Here is a 22277-nt window from a genome sequence, read left to right as displayed (position 1 = left end):
ACCACTGTCACAGAAGACTAGTTAACTGAACTACTCAGAATAAATTTCTTGACTGGTAAGCAGCATGTAGAATATTCAGCTTCCAGAGACTACATTTACCTGGCAAGTAAGTTTTTACAGAGAATGTGACAGCGATAATGTAAAATAGCAAAGAACAAAAGAGTGCTGTTCATATTGGTTTTATGTACACAACATGCACACACACAAATACAAATGTTTCTTAAAGAGGAAAGTTTAATTAAATAGTAGTTAAGAGAGTATGAAAGTTCTTTGCTTTATGGATGTCTGAGAAGGTAGTTTGGTATGAGGCAAAAATTACATGACCGGACTGTTGCACAGCTACAAGGCAAACAGAAGAAACATGATGTACACTTGCTTCCCTGCAAGCATTCTGGCTAGCATCTTAATGAGTTCACAACCTTCAAAAGATTCAGCTTTCTTTCAGGTATTAAAGACAAAATTTTTATTTCCTGTTATTTCACTTTTCTGTGAGCTACAATAAAAATCTGGGGTTCTCTCTTCCAATTACCCATGGATGTTACATGTTACCTGGACTCCACTGTAAACGAGAATAAAGTCTCAAATATTCATTTTGTTTAATGTAAACCAAATTCAGTTTCAGTGTACCAATGTCCCAGGATTTCAAGACATAATTAACTGGTAGTCTTAACTGAAAAAATCTCTAGAAATAGATGCATGTAGCAAGCAGAGTATTGCTAGATTTCTTCCTCTGAGAAGTACTGAAGTATAAGCACTACAGGATCATACCACCCAGGGGAATAAGATCATAGCATCTACATCAGTACATTTCTGAATTATTAACAGTAATTCTATAATTTTGTATAATTTCATGATCATTTTCTCAAAGATGATGACCTAGTTATTTCTTAGGTACTCAGAATATGTAAGGAGGCATGTGTACCTTGCCAGTACTTTGTCAGATATCGTCTGCTGAGGAATTGCCACATTGTATAGGTACATCTTCTATAACATCACAGTTTTCAGTTCTCTCATTGCCATATCAGAAGATCTGCTCTTGCCTTTAGGCTCATCCTAGATGTTCTGTTATTTAGTGGTATTTTCAATTGAGTTACCTGACTATGGAGGAATTTTCATATGTTCATTTATTTGTGAATCATACTCTAAGAAATGAGCAAGAAATTATGAGCTCTGAAGTCATAAGTAAAGAGCTTAAAAAATAAAACATTTTCAAAATCTATAAATATCAAACAGATAACATAGTATTTGTGTAGAAACAATGAGATTAGTTTTCCCAAAGATATAATGAATTGATTTAATTGCTGAGGAACAAATGTGCATGAGTCTGGATTATGTTTTTTTCAAATTGAAAAAGAAAGTAGCAATAACTTTATCTGTACAATTCAAAATAAAACTTTTAAAAAATCATAATTTAGCCTACCTTTTTACCTCTGAAATACCATGTTTGCCTAAGTTAGTGGAAAATTTATCAGAATCACTTAGACAGGAAACTAACATCAAACCGCTTCTAGTTCCAAGATACAGAAACACCAGTTAACCCTAGGCATCTTTCATCACGAAAATTCATCATCTTTAGCATTTCTTGGTCATTCTTACTCATTTGCCATTATCCTTCAATCAGTCTTCAGATCTCATTTGGTATCTATGCTCATTTTTACTATTATGTCTATTTAATAGTACGATCAATGTATCTTTTTTCCCCGCAGAAGTATTCAACTTAGATTTTGTTACTCTCTTTCAAGACACAAAGCAGTTTTTCAGTTAAGAAACACATTACTGGAACGGATCTATGGGATCACTCCTGCAAGTAACATCAGAGTACCACTTTGTAATTCCTTCACATACCGATCCAGCTCCATTTCACCAGTATTTCTTTGGAAGCCTGCTGCTGAACTTCACACTGCCAGAGATTTCCTTTTATTTTTCAGCCTAACATTTATTAATGGTCAAGTACCTCCATTCACTATGTTAACACTGTCCTTCATCTATTCATAAATATAGTTAAATATACTTTTGCTTTGTTAGGTCAACCAGTCACACTCTTTTAATCCTTACTCACGTGGCATTTTCTCAATCCCTGAACAGTAAACATTGTCTGCACTTCCAGTAATCCAGACTGGATTGCACTAGAGCCTATAAAATGCTATTAATATTCTTCTTATTTGGAAACAATCTCTCTGTTATCTTGCATATTTTGTATATATACATATATATATACACACAACTCCTGAATCTATAAATTTGTTTGTAAAATTGTTTTGTGAATTGTCTTTTCTTAATAGAGAGCTGACTAGCAAAAGATTTCAGAACACTAAGAATTACTAACAACCTCATGACATGCATAAAAATTCATCCTTGTGTATATTTTCCTCAAACCTACTATTTTTGGGGTAAATTGTTAGATTTTTTTTTAACTAGTCCAGATTGACGGGTTCTATAAATGGGATAACCTGAAGTATTTTACTTCAAAGTAACTACATTCAATGCCAAAAAGATAAGTGGCCACCTATAATACCCTAAAATCTGGATTAATTTCAGAAGAGAAACACAGAAGGTAAAAAAATAGTGCTAGAGAGTAAATGTAAGAAATTTAGTCGCTGAAGTTATCCTGCTGTTACCTACTGTCCACAAAACTGAGCAGCAATGTGCCACTACATAATTATTTTACTACATAAGTGTTTTAAAATTCAATGAAATTCCAGCTACTTTTTTCCTTTTATGTGGGTTTTAGGGGTTGCTGGGGGTTTTTTTTCAATCAAAAGCAATGTCCAGAAACATTATCACTATTAAAGAATCTGTTCATGGCATTGTTTACAAAAGTTCCTAACAGACAGTGACTATTTTATTGTTGAATTTATCCTTTATTTTATTAATGATGAGAAGTGATCAATGAAATGCTAAAAAAAAAACCAAACAAACTTGTAAAGAAATCTAGTCTGAAATGTGAATCTTGTTTGAAGCAAGTTCAGTGGTCACGGTAACACCAGATGAAAGTTGACTCTCGCCCATTATGAAATAGGCATGGCTCTTCTAAAAAGGTCACAAACTTTTCAAATATAGGCACCATGTTTTATATTTTGCACATACAAAATATGTTCATGTCACTCATATTACACAATGTGGCAGTGTTATAAGTCTGAACATTATTGTCAATTAATGGCAGAGAGAAGAGCCCAAAGCTCACGTAAGACTAATGACTGGGATAAATCCTGAAAAGAGACAAAAAGTATAAAACAACAGTTTTCCTGTTATATGTGGGTTTGTGTGTGCATGTGTGAGAGTGCATATAACAAAAATGTTTAGGAGTAAGTTCAGATAATAGCCCATCCATTTGTTCTTAGTTTCTTATCCAGTTTCATTGCAAAGGCTTTGATTTTAACTCCATGTTAAAATGCAAATTCAAATCCCATATAAACCATTAGTTAGTGTGTTGTTGACTGGTTTGAACCAATCAAAATTGAGAATTACTGCTGAATGTCTTCCTTTTAATCTACTTGTCAGCCTCTGGATATGTAGGATACTTGACTGTCTCAATTTTCTCCTTAACTTTATAGGATGGGTACAGGCCTGTTCTTCCTAATTTCCTATTGATGCCTTTTGAATAACCATCCCAGTGATTTCCAGCTACTCCAATTATATCTCCAGGTTCCATGGGAATTTCATCAGCAGTTCGTGGATGATGAGCATAAATAGCAATCTGGTTGTGAGCATTCTGTCCCCCAAAGTAGTAGATATCATCCAAAGAATGGAAATATGCTGAAGCATCTGGATGCAATGTCTGCATAATTTCATAGGCAACTCGACAAACCTTAGAAATAAAAATAGAAGAGAAGTCATTAACACTGTGTGTGCCTGCAATATGTCACAGAAGTCAGCAACCAATGTATGGTAAGTTTCCCAGGAGGATCAAGTTTTAGAATGCCCAAGTTAAAAAAAAAAAACTTTAATCAACCAACCAAAAAAAACCCATAAACAAACACCAAACCACCAACACCCCCAAAACTGGATATTTACTAACAAGATGGATGAAATTTTGCTTTTTTAATTAATCCTATGGTGATCAGATTTGGTAAACAAATAAACAAATTGGTAAATTATTAGAACAGTCAACTCTTCAGTAAAAATTGAAAACATCCATACAAACTCTAGCAATCCTGCTTTTTAAAATGAATGATCTCTAGCCAGTCAAATGTAAAAGCAAATTAGTTGTTTTCTACTATTACTAAAAACTATATTTACTTCCCTTTGAACCTTTAGAACTTACATTTTCTAAATTTATTCTGCAATAATGAGGCTTTATATTTACTTTTCTAGCAATTCCAGAAGTTCAAGGCTATAAAATGCTGTTATAATATTAGAATAGTGATAAAATTATGACTGTTGGCAACTTACAAGACAAGTAAACGAAACTGAATTCCAGCAAGACAATGATGTTGGTGAGAAGAAAGATGCATTTGTACTTGTCATTGTATCTCATCTTATGAAGGGAATTCTCTTCAGACTGAACACAGGTTCCCACATCAGAACTGTGTTGTATTTCTCAGAGTTGCCAGAAACACAAAAGGCTGCCACTATATTAAACAAAGCTCTTTTCAACAATTGGCTGGAAAGCTCTTCTCTGTCAGGTGTCTGACTTGGCCACTGCAAGTTTTCTGATTTCTGATCTCTATTACTGTAACATTCCCTGATTTTGCTTAAGTTTGATAAAGGTTGATAAACTAATGTTACAGGGGATTTTTTCAATATGAAGCAGCATTTGAGCTTTTTCATAATTTGTAGTCTATGTTAATATAGTAAAGCTTGATTTTACTTTTCTCCCTTTGAAGATACAGTAAACAGAACTTTGATCAGTCAAACCAGACACATTTGTATATTCCTAGCTTCGAGAGAGGCATTTGCTTTAAAAATGTAATAGATTTCCTTTTATCCCTCTCTATCTGAACTTTAAACTAACTTTTGAGAGGTAGCTTTCAGAAAATCAGGCTGAAGTTAATTATTTGAAGTACCTGTTACACACCATAATGTAGAAACTAATTTGATTACCCATACATTTGTAAAAGCTTATTTATTTTATAGCTTCTGTGACTACTTTTGATGTTTTGTTCCCTTCTCCCAGGAAGAGGATACACACACACGCACACCCCTAAAGATTTTACATCTTTTCAGTAGAAATGCTTTTTTAGCAAGTGCATCCTGCATATCTGACATAAAACATTCAACATCTGCTCTCAGCAATTGTTTCCTTTGTAGCACCAAATCTGCATAACTAAACTGTAAACTGTTGAGAACAGTAAGCAAAATGTCCACATGCAGAAGCAGAGCTAAAGCCAGCCTCCCATTTTTTATTCTTAGATCCACTTGTTTTGCAACCTGTACACTTACTTGTACAATGCAAAAGACAAATACTAATAAATTCTTGGAGGAAATGAGATAAAGAAGAAAAATACATCAGTCAACGGGAGCTATGATTTCATCTAAATGAAGACTAAAGAGAAAAGAAATGTTTTAATGTATAATCCTAATTTTGCTATTGTGTTATGATTTGTGTAACTACCATGTGACTTTTCTATATCTCTCAATTAATGTGATGTTGCTGAAATACAGTGCCAAGACAGGTTGTTTCCCTTGACATGCCATCACTTGATGGGACTAATTTCTTAACAACAGTAATTTAAGGAACTATCTATTCTTCTTATACCAGTGTTCATATAGTTTTGGTAGCACAAAACAATACAGGGAAATTCCTGATTCTATTCACATATAGTGTCATTTTCTCTTAATACCTCTGTAATGAAGTTTTGGCTCTTTCTGGCAAGAAAAGGAAACTGGAAAAAAGTCAGCATGTAATTGATTAATGAGAAAGTCCAAGATCACAGTGGAAACAAATTAGAAAACACTCTCAACCTTACTTTCTCATCATATATTTTGGACAAAAGATGGTCACTAACAGCCTGATTTTGCTTACCTTTAACACCAAAATAACTACCAAATGGTTTATTTCATTGAAGAAAAGGCAGAGACAGGAATTCAAATGTTAGAAATCAATGAATCAAATGTTAAACCCATAAAAGAGAAAACTTTATGAACAGTAGGAAAACCTGCAATACACCTTAGAAAAGCCCAATATATGAAGATTCTGTAGAGAATCACACTGTTGCATGCCCAGAAAAACCGGTGTTAAATTATTTTTGAGGAGTTTGAATTATTAAAGCACAAGAAATTGCCTAGAATAAATTAAGTAAACTGTTGGACCAAATTCATAGTTCACCTACTGAGAGTAACAGTCCAATAAATGATTTCCTGTACTTCAGTAGAATTTTCTGCAACTCTGGAAAATCAAATATATTACCCAATAAACATGTCGATTGTCAAATGCGTGGTGATGCAGAATGAGACTAAAGCTCAAAGATATCCTGCACCACAAAGGTACCCACCCTCAAAGGGGGTTGTACCAGATGACCTACAGAGGTTCTGATCAAACTGCATCACCTTAACTGTGTTGATGTATTTTTCTTCTCAATATATGTATTCTTACTCCAAATTAACTAACAGCATATTCTGTCCAAGCCACTTGTACCTATATTTAAACTATGTTTATTCCCTAGAATTTATTTGAAACAAACATTTATCACTTTTAAACACAGCTATCTAAATATACAAATAGCAGAAAATGTTATGGATTCTTCATTAAGTTCTTATCAAAGACCATATGATTCTTCCTTCACAATGTGAACTGTCTCCACACCAATGCACATGTGCCATGTAAGACATACAGCCCTAGGTCTTAGCTCTTTCACTGGGATATGCATTCAGTGGATTTGCTTCAGCTAAATCAAACATTATTATTAAAGTGGATGGTTCCTCACAAGTTTTTCTTACTGAGGATTTTTATTTTGGAGTTTACCCATGTCTTGGTCTGAAATGGTCTCTATTTATAACCTTCTAAATATGCTATAAAAGGTCTCCTTACAGGGTGTGGCAAACAGTAAATAAAGTGTGTCTACAAGGATAATTGAAGGATAAGAAGCTTTTCTATACTTTTTTGTGGTTTTGCTGTCTTCTTGGTATGGCAATGTTATTAAGAATTCTGCCTGTCAAGATCAACATATCACTGTATTGACCATAAATTAGTACTAATATTATGCTTGTTACTTATTTGTAATCAGGGCAGGAGACATTTTACATTAGAGGTTGTGGGGAAAAAAAATTTTAAGTAAATTTTAATTTTTGAGCTTTGTGTCCACTTCCATCTAACAGTACAATTACGTGTGATCGTGTCACCTAAGAGAATATATGACAACAGCATGTCAAAACCATTCAATCTGGTTTCAATCATATCTTGACATATTTGAATCAGGTAGATCAGCATATCAGTCACAAAATACTGCTTGGTGACTCTTTGCTGTAGTTTTAATCTTAAAACAGCTTCTTATAAAAGCTTGTAATGATATATGGAATTAAGGTACAATATAATGCAATAAAGAATCAAATACTAACAATGACAATCACATGATTCAGTTTCCTACTGGACTCCAACTTCCTTCATCACATCACTCAACAAAGGAAGCTTGTAGCATATAATTATGTGCAAAAGAAGTCTCTACAGATTACAGGGGTCAGAATTCACACTTATTATGCTGCCACTGGATTGCTAGAAACGGAATAGACTGAAGAGAAACTAAATGTCAGTGTTCTTTACTCTTTTTCATTCCCACCATCAACTAAGGCAACAGCAGATATGTTTGAACTCTAGTAGAATGCAAGGATGTGTAGAAATGGATGGAAATGAGCTATATATTTCCTTCTTGCAAAATTAAGGTGTTAAACATGTTTACAATTATTTTTATCTATTTCAAATGCCTTACCAAGTTGCATAGAAATGGATGGACACAAGTTATACATTACTTTGTGCAAAACAAGAAACTCAAACTTTTTTGATATTTTTTCTTGTTTATTTTGAATGTCTTAATTAAGGCAGTAACTTAATTAAGGAGAAGTAACCAAAGCTTACAGTCCTCTAAATGTTCATATAGAATACCAAGCCTTTGATTCTTCCCTGAAATTTTCATGAGAGATCACTGAGAACAAGATAACAGAAGCATAAAGAAAACTAAGACTTAGAACTGGTACATATAATCTACATTGTATTTGCATTGCAGTTTACCTGGGATGAAAATGTACAGACCAGGAAGTCTGCCTGAGACAAAAAGTGAATATCCAGAATAACACCTCTTAGGGAGTTTTCAGTGTATCGGTTGTGAAGTCCTGCTGACCAGGATATGGAGTTATCACTGATAAATTCATAATTTGGATACCTGTGAAAATACAACACACTCTTAACAGCATAGTCTTGTTCTATTTATTTTTAATTTTTTTAAGAAGTATTATTTCTGCTGCAAGTTAAGTTTGATAATTTGTATTGAGTCTCTGCATTACAGGAAGTGAATTACAATTTTGCTGAACCCTGTAGAATGTTACTGCCGCCTCCAATCATGCCCTCTATCTAGAAAAGAAAATAAATACAAAGAAGCTCTAAGTCTGTCTGATATGTAACACTGTAGAGGAAGCAAAAAAATATCAGGAAGTATATGCCACATTCTGCTAATGATGCTGATATGCTGATTTTAGATGAAATATACTCAGATCACTTAGTTTTCTCTATAGGATCTTCTCAAATAGGATCTGGGATTCTGACTTTACTAGACTACATTTACTACAATATTGTCTGTTAGACACTGATTATGACACTATGCCAAAAATCCCAGTCACCTTTAAGAGGGACATATTTAATAAATTAATCTAAATTAACAAAAATAATAAAACGCTTTCATAGTTCTTATAGCCACCTGGAGAATAAATTTTGCAATTCACTGATCAAAAGGAAATTGATGTAAAATTTCATGCCAATATACTATTCTTATTATAAAAAAAAGTAGTACTATTTTAAGGACTAACACTTTATTTGAAATATAAAACCTTGTCTTATATTATTTTTTAAATAAGATTTTATCCTGTAACAAGAACCATTTAAAAATACTAAAAAGTAATGGTCTTTCTCAAAATATTTATGCCTCTGTATTGGGGAACTGCATCTGAAAGAAACTGTGAAAAGCAGAATGAATTAATTAAATTTTCAATCAGCCCCCTATCACATTTTTAAAGACATAACAAAGGTGGTAATTACATTGATGTTACACATTAATTATATTTAAATCATGAAGTGCAATTCTAACTAACCAGTCAACTACAAAATTTCAACTGCAGGGCTAATTATAAAGCAAGTACATACATATATATATTTATATATATTTATATAACAAATCTTTTTCAAATTTACAACTTCATAGCAAATATAAATCAATGCATTGCATAAGAGAGTAAGGCAGCTAATATTACATTTGTAAGAATTAATCCTTCTGATACTGTTTAATAAAGAAAAACAAAAATATAGAGCTGCCTGTAATGCTGGAGCAACAATAAATTAAACCCACAACCAGATGTTTCAAAGTTAGACAGCTCTGTGATAAACATTGCTCAAAACAAGGTTTAAACTCAAAGTCTTGTAAAGCTAATGAAGTTAACATGCACTTGTATAAGACAATGCAGCACGTGAATACACTCCAGACACACATCAGACACGATTATGACAATCTCTTGCTAGAATTTGCCCAACTTATTCCATTTTAATGTTAAAAATACGGACAAACTCTTTTCAGAAGTGAAACGGACAAGCAGAGCTGGTTTTTGTGACTACCAAATCAGAAAATAATCTGATTTGCTCAAGAGCAAATTAAAAATCAGTATGCAAATCTCCCACATTTGATGTGGAATGTACGGCAAATTTCACATTAATAGCAGGACAACTTTAAAGGTTGTATCTGATCATGTATGTCAGGGAAAGTTCCTATTACATTAAAAACAAGACAAAACAAACAAAAAAGAAAGAGAAGGTGGAAATAGTATTCATTTAGAACAATAATATCTCTTCTGAGAAATTACAGGAGCATATGAAACAATAGTTTTTTCAATAAGAACTCTTCCACAGTTATAATTTCCCTTCTCATCCTTTCACGTCTAACATTTTTTGTGAAAATTTAACCACTTCTCAAAATACAATAGATGACACCATTATATTTGCAATACGTTCTATTCCAGTTTCCATTGTGTCAATCATACTCACATCTTTTAAAAAGAAAAAAAGTACAGACCAAATGGAAATATGTACTACTCTCCTCTGAAAACTAGCTGAGAACCAGAGGTAAGCATCAACCTTATTTCAGTGAAAGAACTCTGAACAGAGCAACATGAAGAACATTTAACAGAAGGTGGCATTTCTAGGGACAGTGAACATGGTAAAGATATTTGCACAACTCTTGGCAAGTTCTTGGCATCAGGAATACTGCTAAAATTAATCACTTTCTTCAGACTTCAAAAATCAGAATGCACATGCTGAGTAGAGAAAAGATCTTTTCTTGAAGAATCTGATTTCTTATTAGCAAAAGATCAGTCAACTTTAAGGAATGAAGCACAAGGAAAAAAAAAGTGTCATACTGAATCTGATTTTAAAAAGTCAGAATTATTTACACATCTTTTAATGCATAAATTTAAAATTTTCTCCTTTCCTTTATTCTGGAAACAGTCTTTGAGATGCTTTTAAATCTAGTCTTTAATCCAGTGTGTAAAGTTGATCCAAATTCATCTAACCAACAGTTTCAGAGACCATTTCTTCAAACCAGTGATCAAAGCTTATAATTTATCCACTCACACATTAAAGTTTTCAAACAAGTACTTTTATGTTTTCCCAAATACACAGTGTTCATGCTTGGAAAAAGAGGTTTATTTTAAAATGTGAGTAAAATAGTAGCCATATTCAGCGTGAGCAAAGAATCTTCTGATCCACTCTCCTGTGTCCAACATGGGCTGAAAGCAGAACATAAAGAAAAATACGAAGAAAAAGTCCAAGCGTATACTCCTCTCAAGCCGTATGTGGCCCACTGACTTCCTGCATCAAGTGAGGTTTAATTCTTCTTCCCATTCACTATAATGATTTAGATTCTGTTCAGATCCAGTTCCTGCCACAATGGCTGCAAAGAAGATGAAACTTCTGAAGTTCTATAGTTAGCTCATGCTTCCTTCCACTCCCTTTTCCACCTATATTTATATTATGATGAATGTAATACAGTGTAAGCTTTTGGGAAGTGTTTTTTCTGTTGAAGTAGAACTTAGGCACAATCCTATTACTAGGATTCCTGAATGTGTGGCAAATGAATAATTAATAATTTGTCATATTCTTACTGACAGAATCACCTAAACACCACATTTGGTAGGACACCTTCTAGCTTTAGTCACACATTCTCTTCTCTAAAACAGGAAAGGACCAGACTGTGAATCATAGAATCATTTAAATTGGAAAAGACCTTTAAGATCATTGAGTACAACCATAAACCCAGCACTGCCAAGTCCTCCAGTAAAACAAAAACATTCTAAAAACTGACAGTAGTGACTACCCTATTTTTACTACAGGAGTTGCAGTTGGTAGACAACTGACTGCAAGGGAAGTTCCTGAAAACATTTTTGTTTTCAGGACTATGAAAATACTTCTTTTAACAGAAGTTTAAAATACTTCTCTTAACAGAAACAAGATGCCTATTCATGTGAATGTTGGCTAATTTTTCATTATTTAAATGCCAACACTGTTTGACAGCCAATCACTCTCATGTAGAGAGATATAATATCTAGTACTTTACTAACATTATTGCACCAATAATTGCAAAGAATGCAACATAAGCTACTGCAATGTGACAGCTGTTTCTATCAAAGCTTAGTAGTTCAATGCGACTTTTTTGTCAGAAGTGTAAACTAATTTGTACTTGATTTCACAAGAAGAAGAAAAGCTGCTTTACTGCCAAAACATGACCTTAACCTGCCTTCAGATGCCCTTAAATGCCAAAACATCAAAATGCCTCCTGCCTTCTGTGAAATCACAGGAAGTTTCAAATGCCTTCCACTCAACTGCAAGCAATAGTAGGGTGCAAGCAACTTAGGAAATTATGTTTCAGTGTAAACTTTCACCTGAAAACTCAGTGGTAATGCATAAAAAATTCTCGCCTACTTACAGTTTCTATGCCTTTCATTAAGAAAACGTGCAAAATCAATGCTGTACTATTGAGCTGTATCTGACCATATTGCAGTAAGACTGTGATATGGAATGGACCTGAGCTGCAATGCTTAATATAAAATTCAGTACTGTTTTACTGAACATGTTACACTTCTACAATTTAGTTTTGTTGCTACTGAGAACTTGGGATGATATATTTACATAGGTAGAGTGTTTCATTATTATTCACAGAGAGTGCTAAGAACTGAAAGGTAAACAAAAATAAAGAAAAAATGCATAACTAAGATTGTTACAGAAACATTGAACCCTGTTATGTTACAAACTAATTAAAGTTATGTAGAACAATACAATGAATTAAATATTATAACCTCAATTTTGTATTACCCATCTTTCCATTGTTTAGATTTGCACTTTAAATGTTATTTTATAATTGTTCCTCCTACTGTTCTTGCTTCTACACATACAAAAATGGAAGGATTAGGTTGCCATCATCTGGATTTGTGTATGTTTATTTAGTTTTTATAAAACACTCTGATTTTAAACAGCAGCCCTTTATGGATATGAAAGAAAAACAGAAAAAGCACAGTTGAAATATACAGATTTTCAATGCTGTAGAAAATTCCCCTAACAGAAAATAACATTTTATGCTTACCTTGTATATGCCAAAGAAAATTTGTTACGCAATATGTTATCTTATATATTTTTCCAAGAATGTCTACCAAGGATAAAACAGTTCAAAAGCTTGCTACTACTGAGTAACCTTGATTTTAAGAAGTATTCATTAATTAAAAGTACTAATTTACACATAAATACAGGTCATATTAGGAGTAAATGAATGCAAACTGCATATCCACATTTTAGAGAGCTAGAAGAGGACAAAGGGGAAAAAACAGACAGAAACACTGTTACAGGTCAAGAATCCCAGACATAGTTAAGGACAAACTTTAAAACTATTCACCATGTAGAGTTAAAGTCTTCAAAGTTGTCAATATAGAAGTCTATCTGAAAATCATCAGAAGCTTTTCAGCCAACTTTTAAAAATTGCTCTGGCAACTATTCACAGAAAGGTATTTTTTGGACAGGTGAAACTTCTTAAGATGTTAACCAGTTTTTACAATATTCCTAAATAGCTTATTTTTAATAAGTATGTTTTAAAACAAGTTCCGTGTGTTCATTATTTATATTTCTACCTCCCTTTTACAGCATTGGTTTGTTTTTAAATAGTCAGAGGTATCTTGCTCAACTCTTCTAAATTTTTAACATTAAGCTTTGAAAAGCATACTTGGGGGAAAAAAAATCCAAAAAAAGCATATCTTAGAGGAAAATCAAAATCACTGGAAAATTAAATGCAATCTGAACTGAAAAAAGGATGAAAAAAATTATACTAAAACTTGTGTGTGCACGATAGTCAGAAATCGTAAAGCTAACCAGAAGGAACAAATTGTAATATAAACATAATTCATCTTACTTGGACTTTGCCTCTTGCAACAACGAAGGGTCATCTGTAGCCAAATACACTCTCTTTTTATCAACTTGCATTCTGCGAGCGAGAAGTTCAAACCTCTCTTCAACATGTACCATGTACTCTTCAATCGGATGAAATGCTGCCTCTGTCCCTACTTTGTCTGTCCTTCGAACGTGAACACTGGGAAAAGGTAGAAATCGGGAATTAAATTTACAAATACTATACACACTTTAGCAAATGAAATTTTAACCCTAAGTTTCATGCCTGTGCTTTTAGAATGCATACCAAATTGAATTCCTACACAAAATAAGGAGGGATTAAAAGTTATCCACGTCCATGAAGACACACTGGCAGCATGAAGTTAGCTGTCAGTCTGTTCTCGAAAGCAATACAGGAATCTTGAAATGAAGGCACAAGATAAGTGAAGGAAAAGAACAAAGGACACTGAATTACAGCATATGAGGTGTTTCTTTGGTGCAGAAGGTTGAGTTATCTGTTGTGGCTAGATTATGCTTGATCAATACAGCTCAAAAGGAAATTAGGAACATTTCCATCGTCGATATATTGGGACATCAACTAAAATGCATAGTTTGAATTAAAGTTGTTATAAATGCATCTTTTCAACCTTCTTGAACCCTAACAAGTCTCCAAATACACCAGTGCTGAAGGGGCCTACCAATTCAATGGTCAAAAGCTGACTAACGATTTGGACAAACCTATTGTGTACTCCTCAAAAAAGAAAGCTTAAGGTTTGAAGGAAAATTCTGGCAAAGAAAGCAGTAGTTGCAGACTCTAGTACAGCAATAGCAATATTTTTCATGTTATATGACAGCAAAACCTTTCTTCCACAAGCTGGTCTTTATTGCCCACAGGTGCTTTCCTTCCTTATCCCCATATCTCCCCATACAGACCATCCCAATTCATAGTTACCACTGAGAAACAACAACCATGGAAAAAATCAGCAGGGAAGCAAAAAGCACAAACCATGTTCATATATAGCCAATGATAAAATTAGTTGTGGATTGTGGCATGTAAAATGTACGCTTAGCCTCTTTTCCTCAAATAAAAAAGCTATAGGCACTTAAAAAGAAGACCCAGACAGTTTAAAGTGTCTGGAATACAAGCTGTAAGGCAATTAAATTAATGAAATTCTGTATTACTAGACATGAAAGTACATGTTAAAAAACCTTCTATTCAGATGCCTTTTATATATCTGTCCAACTGCAGGTAGACAAGTACACTGAAGGAGTGCTTGTAATCAAGTTGTATTATGCACAGTTAAAAAATAATAGCTTCATCTAGAAATCACCCTCTCCCCTTACAAAATACTTGAGGCTCTTGGATAATCATCATAAGACAATTTTTCCTGAACAGAAATCACTCTATACACATATTAAAGCACAGAGAGTTAAAAAGAAAACCAAATACCCACCCGATCACTGGATGTTTGAAACCAAGTTTCCTTGTGGCTTCCTCTATTTCTTTTTCTAGCCAAGGCTGTGGACGAATCAAGTATTTCACAAACTGTGAAACCCACCACACTGCAGGATCCCCATGAACACGAATTAGTCTATCAGCCAAGTCTTCAGGGACAGCCAAGGGTAAATAAGGTGGCCGTGGGTGTAAGCTGTCAACAATGGGAAGTTCCACCACCTGAACATCCTTATCATTAGCCTCACCTGTTTTAAAATACACACTAGGATGAGTCATGTAGTTTACTTTATTAATCAACTTTACCATTGGCAAACAATATCCCAAACATATCAGCTAATCTGTATCTTCAACTTCAAAAAGACTACCTAACCCTTGTTCTACTTTTTCAAAATAGCATCAAAAAAATCTAATAAGAATCATAGGTCTAGACTGGACTTACATATGAACTGTATCTAACAATGCCCTTAAGTAGAACAAAATTGAAGGTCCTTGAATTCTTAGCAGCTAGTAGTTAATAACATACAAAATGTGTTCCTCTATATATATTCATACCTTTTTATATACAACTACACCATTACTGTGTGCTAAGGCCTACTTGAACAGACTTGTTATGCAAAACATCTAAAATTCAATTAATTGTTTAAAAATTAAACAAAGAAATATTTTGAGGCATAAGAAATTATTAAAAAAATAACTGTGGCTCTGCTGCTCTTTTGAATACATTTCATTGGAGTAAATCTCAGCATGTCAGACATAACTACAACCACTGAATTAGCTACTCTGTTGATAGAAGGAGAGACAATTCCTGGCTTCAAGAACTTAAACTATGAAGATAAGTAGCAAATTAAATAGATCAAGGAAAACACAAGCACAAGCAATGTATAAGGATGTGATGTGCATCCAGGTAAGAATTTGTTATTTTTTAAATATTACCTATTGTATGGGATTGATGCTTTAGATGGGACTTCCATTCAAGGTTTAAGAGCTACTAAACATTTTTTAAGAGTTTTTACAAATTACATGAACACAAGCATCTACATAATTGATAATTCAAAGCTATGTTCATATACTGAAATAAATTATAATACATGACAACATAAAACAAAACATTACATTTTTGAAGCACTGAACATTTCAGATAATATTTCCACTGTGCTCATTTACTCTAAAATAACATTTTCATTGTTTGCAATGTTCACTGGCAAAGATGATTAGTTCTCCCTTTAGTGCTCACCAGCCAGAAAAGAAAACTGTTTTAAATCAAACTCAAATAACTGTTGATGAACAAGTAAACCTTATGGCTGAAAAAAATCAATTCAGGGTAGGAATAATGAGTTTAAGAACAGTTAAAAATCCCAAAAGTTAGAACACTTTCACATGCACTCATTTCAGTATACCTGGGACAAAGTCCTAGAAGTATGACACTTGCGTGATTAAGTCATACATTGCCAGAATGCTACATTAACACCCGTGAGCCTACGAAGATTAGTCAAATTTCAGCAGTAGCTCTCTGAGATATGGCTGTTTAAATAAGGAATGTTTGTTATTTTTAGGTATATTTTCAATTCACTTCTACTAGATTTGGAAAATCTAGATTCCTAGATGTATCTGTATGTCAATATTTCATCACTGTACTGTATAACATCACTGTAAGGGGAATTTTTTACAAGAATTTCCCATAGAATATGTACTACAGGTATGGATAATCCTTTTTAATTCAAGAAGCCAATTTCTATTTTTATCATCTATTATATCACACATACAGGAAAAGATTTAATAAAAGTTCATAAATTTAGTAAAAATACTGAGCATTTAAGTCTTCTTATAATATGATGGACAATATTTTATTAGTATGACTTCAGAAAGCTGCAATAAGGAAAAAAAAGCATGATGAAGCCATGGAAGTGCAAGTGCAGAAGTTGAAGTGCTAGTGAATTATCAGGTAGAAGTTTAGACAAGAAATATTTAGCTTGGGAATGGTATGAAAGAATGTTTGAGGTTCCATTCTTTTTACCCTTTCCCCCTCAACTGACAGTGGGGGAAGAAAGAAGGTGGCAAAAGTAGTAACAGCAATCTTAGCCAAGAGAAGAAAGACTCCATTCTGAAGTTAGAGAAGGAAATTCACTGCAAACCTTTCAAGGAGAAAAAGCACAGACGCAAAGACTCATATAAAAACGTGGATTTTTATCAAGTACAGTATCCCTGACAAACTTTTAAACTTCATTCTATCACTGAAAAAAAACCACTGATGTGTAAAGATAATCATTTGGAAAATCTTGCTAGTGATAAAGCTGATTGAACAATCTACTATTTGACATTCTGATCCTGAGAAGACCAATTCTGACCCAATTTCAACCCAATAGATTTTTTCATCCTATTTAAAGGATAAGAGTGTGCTTCTAAAAATTTCCACAGGCCAACTTAAGGTTTTGAAGAAAACGAGATTGGCCAGAAATAACTAGGAAAGCTCTCAGCATATACAGCAAACTATATTAAAATATAAGAAAATCACAAGAATATCAAAGAAGATTGTGAAAAAAAAAAAGAATCAGATTTCAGCTTTCAGCTGCATGTGATAAGGCTGTTTGAACAGTAATGAAACTGCAAGACTTGTTGCGAACCAAAAGCAGAAAAACAACGTATTTCACTAAGGAAAAACAAACAATTTGATTGCTCAAAGTAACTACTAGGTTGAGTGTTAGCAAGTGCTCTTTGAGGTAGGAATAACTTTTTTGAGAAGGAACTGAAAATATCACATGGTTATTTCACAGAGATTACGAGTTCCTTACTTTGTAAAACTATACAATATGAAAACCAATAAGGTAACAATTACTGAAAGTATGAGTAACAAACGGAAAGTCATAAAATGAAATATTCACAACTACAAATCAAGGCATGTGTTGATATTATAATTAGACATTTTGAAATGGTTACAGAAGCCCCTCATGCTTCAAGATTACTGTTAACAGTTATTGTTGACAAAATAATTGTGACACACAGTAGTGGGTTGAAACAATGCAATATTAGCCTTTTTTTAAAAAAAATTAAAAATCAAAAGATAAATATGGTTGTGGCTATTTGCAATGCTGTTGTATATTTGTTAATGCTTTACATAAGATTAACATCTGCATAATCAAACACATAGATATGTGTACAATTCTGGAAAACTTTATGATAACTTTTTAGGTTTTATTACTTTTATCATAATTTTGAACAATGGAGAAAAAAACTTCCTGTTAGTCTTCACTTACATTTAGGAGTATGGGAGAGCAGATGCAGTAAAAGGAAAACTTACAGCAACTTTTTCTTGGACAAAACCTGTTAAAATCAACTCTTTAGTAACCCTAAGAAGTAAACAACTCTCTGCAACAGCCATATAGGCAAGTGACAGCTTTCTTATCATACTGATCACTCTTTTTTTTTTTTGTGCAGTGTTTGTGGAAAGATTCCTAATAGACAATGATACTGTCCTATTTTTAACAGGCATAGTTTTAAAAACTGTTCTCCTTTTTTGGATAGCAGCATATTGTTTCAGCTGACTTGAAAACAAGCTGCAACCAAAATCAATGACACAGGAGATAACCAAAACTCAGTCAAATCAATACACAAGCAGATGCATTAGAAAACAATTAAGTCACATTCCTGATTCATATGAACTGTTTCTGTTCAGTTGAAGATAGAGAAGCAGAGTTAAAAATACAGAATGAACTTTCAATCAACAGATTTCTTCAGTTTTTAGCTAAATATTTGAGGTTTTCTACTTCTCAGCTGTATTTTTTAATATATATAGCCATAAATCCATACTAATGTTTGTATCTTTTTCTCACGTGGGTAGTTCAAATCACAGCATTATCATGTCAATCAGGTCCAATTCCCTGCTCAGTGTTGTTCCAGCTTTGAGATTTGATCACAGAATCGCAGAATTATTTAAGTTGGGAGATAACTCTAGAGCTGTTACATGTCATTTACATGTCATCAATATTTTATTATCAATATTATATTATCAATACTTATTCTGCTCTAATTTATTTTGCATTTACAGTTCCCAAAAATTGTCACTATAATTCTATTTATAGCTTGTTTAACTTTCATGATTCCAGGTGCTATTTTTCAGTTTGGATTAATCTAAATAATTGTCCTCCAGAGTTCTGCAATTTAATCCATTTTTGCTGTACTGAGTAACCAAAAGATTGAATCTTTTGGCAATAGTCATAAAGTACTGTGATATCGAGAACACTCACTCTTACCCCAACATGTTCTGGAGGAAGATCATGGACTGTATAGAAATTGATTTTTATTCAAATGACCATGCCAGTTGCACCATCTAGTTCTTATTTATTACAATTTTTTGGATATGTTCATCACTAATACATCAGTAACACAGTTTCAATTTCCAGAAGTCCCACTGATTTCTTTTTAAATACTGAAATGAGCTCCGAGCTCCATGTGTTATAAAAAGCATAACTTTGCTTCTCTGCAGTATCCCAATGTGCCTTAATCACTTTATAGTCCTCAGAACTTACATGATTTTTCATGATTTGGTATAACCTTACTGTCTGTCTGATTTTCAAATTTAAGCTTTGTCCTTCTAGTTTAAAGCTCATTTAGAACCTTTTGCTATTTGTATCTTTCATATCAACTTCTTTGACACATGAAACATGTTGATTTGGCTCAAAAAAAACTTTGGAATGTTGTCATTTTAGCTAACCTTACTTCCTGCTATCTGAACATTGGCTCATACCTGCACCTGGATGGGCATTTTCATTGGGTGTTCATTACTTTCTTACTTGTAAGGAGGTTGACACTTTGCCACGCAATCACTACTATTAGTTAACGTTAACTGAAAACCTGTTTGATCATTTATTCTCCTATTATTTAAAAATTCATCAGCTGATTTCGAAGTATTTTTTCAAGAAGCTGTCCTTAAAAGTATGCCAAGGAATACCATGCTAAGGACATTCCTGTCTTGTAAATGAGAATTGCAATTTAATTTCTGTTTCTGTTGCTAGAAACACAACTGAATAAACCATGTAAAAATGGAATTGCTTTGCTGCTTTTCTATTTCTGTAATATACTTATTTAAGCTGATATTAACTTTCATAGACTAATCACAGATCTACCTAACCAAGCTCTACCACTTGAGAGACAGACTGCCAATTTGAAACCTTACTCAAGTGAACAATTCTAAATTCAACCACATGAGATACTGCAGAGTGCTAAGAATGCTCTTTGATTAGCACAGATACGGTGAGAGAAACTGTGCCGAATTCTCACAAGGCTCCTCGTTGTCTTGCTGGCTGCTGTTCCTTAATGTAAAGACAACAGGTTCAGGGTTCATCAATGATATTTTAATGCTTTTCTTCACAAATCAGATAAAGTAAAAAATGAAAACTATACAAAGTTATGGTGTTATGCTATTTATGAATTGTCAACTAATTCAGAAGAAAGAAAAACTAGGCTTTTATCTGTTCCGTGATGCACACTTCATCTCCTACAACTATTTTTTGGGGATTTCCAAGCTTTAATAAAGTGATCTCATAAGAACTTTATGCCATAGTTGAATTACAAAATGGAATTGACATGAGATAAAAATCCTATTTTTCTTCTAAAGTAGTCAGGGTAAAATATTGATGCCCAAAACTCATATATCTAAATGTTTTCTCTAAGATTTTGCTTTGTACAGTTTTTAATACAAAATTTTTAACTTAGTTTCTGTTTACTTTCTCAGTAGTGTTCCACTTACTAATTTTTTAATCATCCTTTACGTAACCAAACCTTTTAAGGCAGGCAGGTGTTGAATAAACTTGGTGCAATTCTGACTTAAAGAAACTGAAAATACAGTTTTTTTATTCCCAGGTTTCATATGCCATATGGAGAGTGTTGTTCCATCAACCATCTCAAGAGGTTGATTCTCAATAGCTTCAGCAATGAATAAACAAAAATGTTTTCAAACATGCCGACATGCCTTTTATTACTTTTTTCAATCCAGCACTCCCAAGGTTTTTTTTCTACATCCTTTCCTCTCCTCTCTTGCACAACTCTTACAACTATACTCCCTTGTTCTCATGTCTCTTACCACTCTCTCTGCTGTTTGCCTGTTGAAAAGTGACATCTGTGATCAGTCACTGCTTCTCACTGCCTCGCAGGCCTGAATATTGGCTTTAGTGTCTCTATACACATACACAGTCTATCTACTGTGTGGACTTTTGAGCGACCTTAACAAGATGTATTTCTCTAGGTCAAATTTGGCCAAAATTCATCCAATAATCATAACTTGTACTAAGTTAGGATTAAAAAGAAAAAGAGCACACAGAAAGGTAAAGCATGACGACAAAGCTTTTGCTCTCACAAGAAACTTGCCTAAAATACTTCTCTGCCAAACACACTATTTTATCAGTTCCCTCCTTAAAAGTAAAAGTTTAACAATAGTCTTTCTGCTCCTGCAAAACCCCCTAACTTCCAGAGTTCCTGAACTACCAACATGTCTTTGTAACACAAGTGGCTTTCAATAGTATTTATCTTCCCATGTCATTCTGGTTCTTTGAAAATCCTACCCATAATCAAAACCACAATGTAAAGATAGGCAGTGCTCTTACTGTCTTAACAAGTGATGAGATTTCAGTAGATGTTTTCCCTTTTGGACCTAACGGAAGCCTGAACTGAGTGTAACGATTTCTGCATTTGAAATAGCTCTGTTTCTAACAAAACTAAACCAGTAGCACCTACTGAAGCCTTTAGAGCCTACATTCCCTTTTTAGCAAGCTCAGGAGAGCTGTATTATAAAGACCTATATTTCTGTTTCACTATATTGAAAGCTTCTCATCCCTTATTAGAAGCCTTTTGTGGCAATTGTCACATCACTTTGAGAGAACACTAAAAAAGTAAAGATTTTTCCTTTCCTCAATTGTTTATATACGCAGCATGACAGCTGGAAAGTGTACAGATGAAGTGACTGCATGAATTGACTTCATATAACAGTTAGCAGACCATCAAACTAAGAAAAAATCAGGAAGCTTACTAGTAATTTATTTTTCCTTTTATCTTTATATATTCAAACTGCTTTTGAACAGTGTCTTATTTCATCTAAAAAGCATATATCAAAAGGGGTACCTGCCTAAGAGGAGTTCCAATTCCCCAGCTACCAGAAAATATCATAAAATGTATTTGCAGAGAGAAATACACTTTGATAAATGAAAAGGGGTTTTGCCATGTTATCCAAGTCTAGTCATTCAAGTAAACAGTAACCACAGTTAATGATTT

At 33.5% G+C, this 22277-nt stretch overlaps 1 protein-coding gene across 5 annotated transcripts in view; it reads right to left on the bottom strand.

The window, feature by feature from the left end:
* Positions 1-212: 212 nt before the first annotated feature.
* FUT8 (fucosyltransferase 8) overlaps positions 213-22277 on the bottom strand; it is a 111097-nt gene continuing 89032 nt past the window's right edge. For all 5 annotated transcript variants that reach the window (XM_050336389.1, XM_050336390.1, XM_050336387.1 and 2 more), the window contains 4 exons: positions 15016-15262; positions 13587-13763; positions 8165-8315; positions 213-3808 (listed from right to left, as the gene is read on the bottom strand). In XM_050336389.1, coding sequence (XP_050192346.1) covers positions 3491-3808; positions 8165-8315; positions 13587-13763; positions 15016-15262 — 893 coding nt within the window. In that variant the 3' untranslated portion in view covers positions 213-3490. The remainder of the gene's footprint in view (positions 3809-8164; positions 8316-13586; positions 13764-15015; positions 15263-22277) is intronic.

The sequence above is a fragment of the Myiozetetes cayanensis genome, unplaced genomic scaffold (assembly GCF_022539395.1).
Source record: "Myiozetetes cayanensis isolate MyiCay16 unplaced genomic scaffold, myiCay2020 scf6-25, whole genome shotgun sequence".
Lineage (NCBI taxonomy): Eukaryota > Metazoa > Chordata > Aves > Passeriformes > Tyrannidae > Myiozetetes > Myiozetetes cayanensis.
The sequence above is the reverse complement of the archived record's forward strand: the minus strand, read 5'-3'. Positions and strand labels throughout refer to the sequence as shown.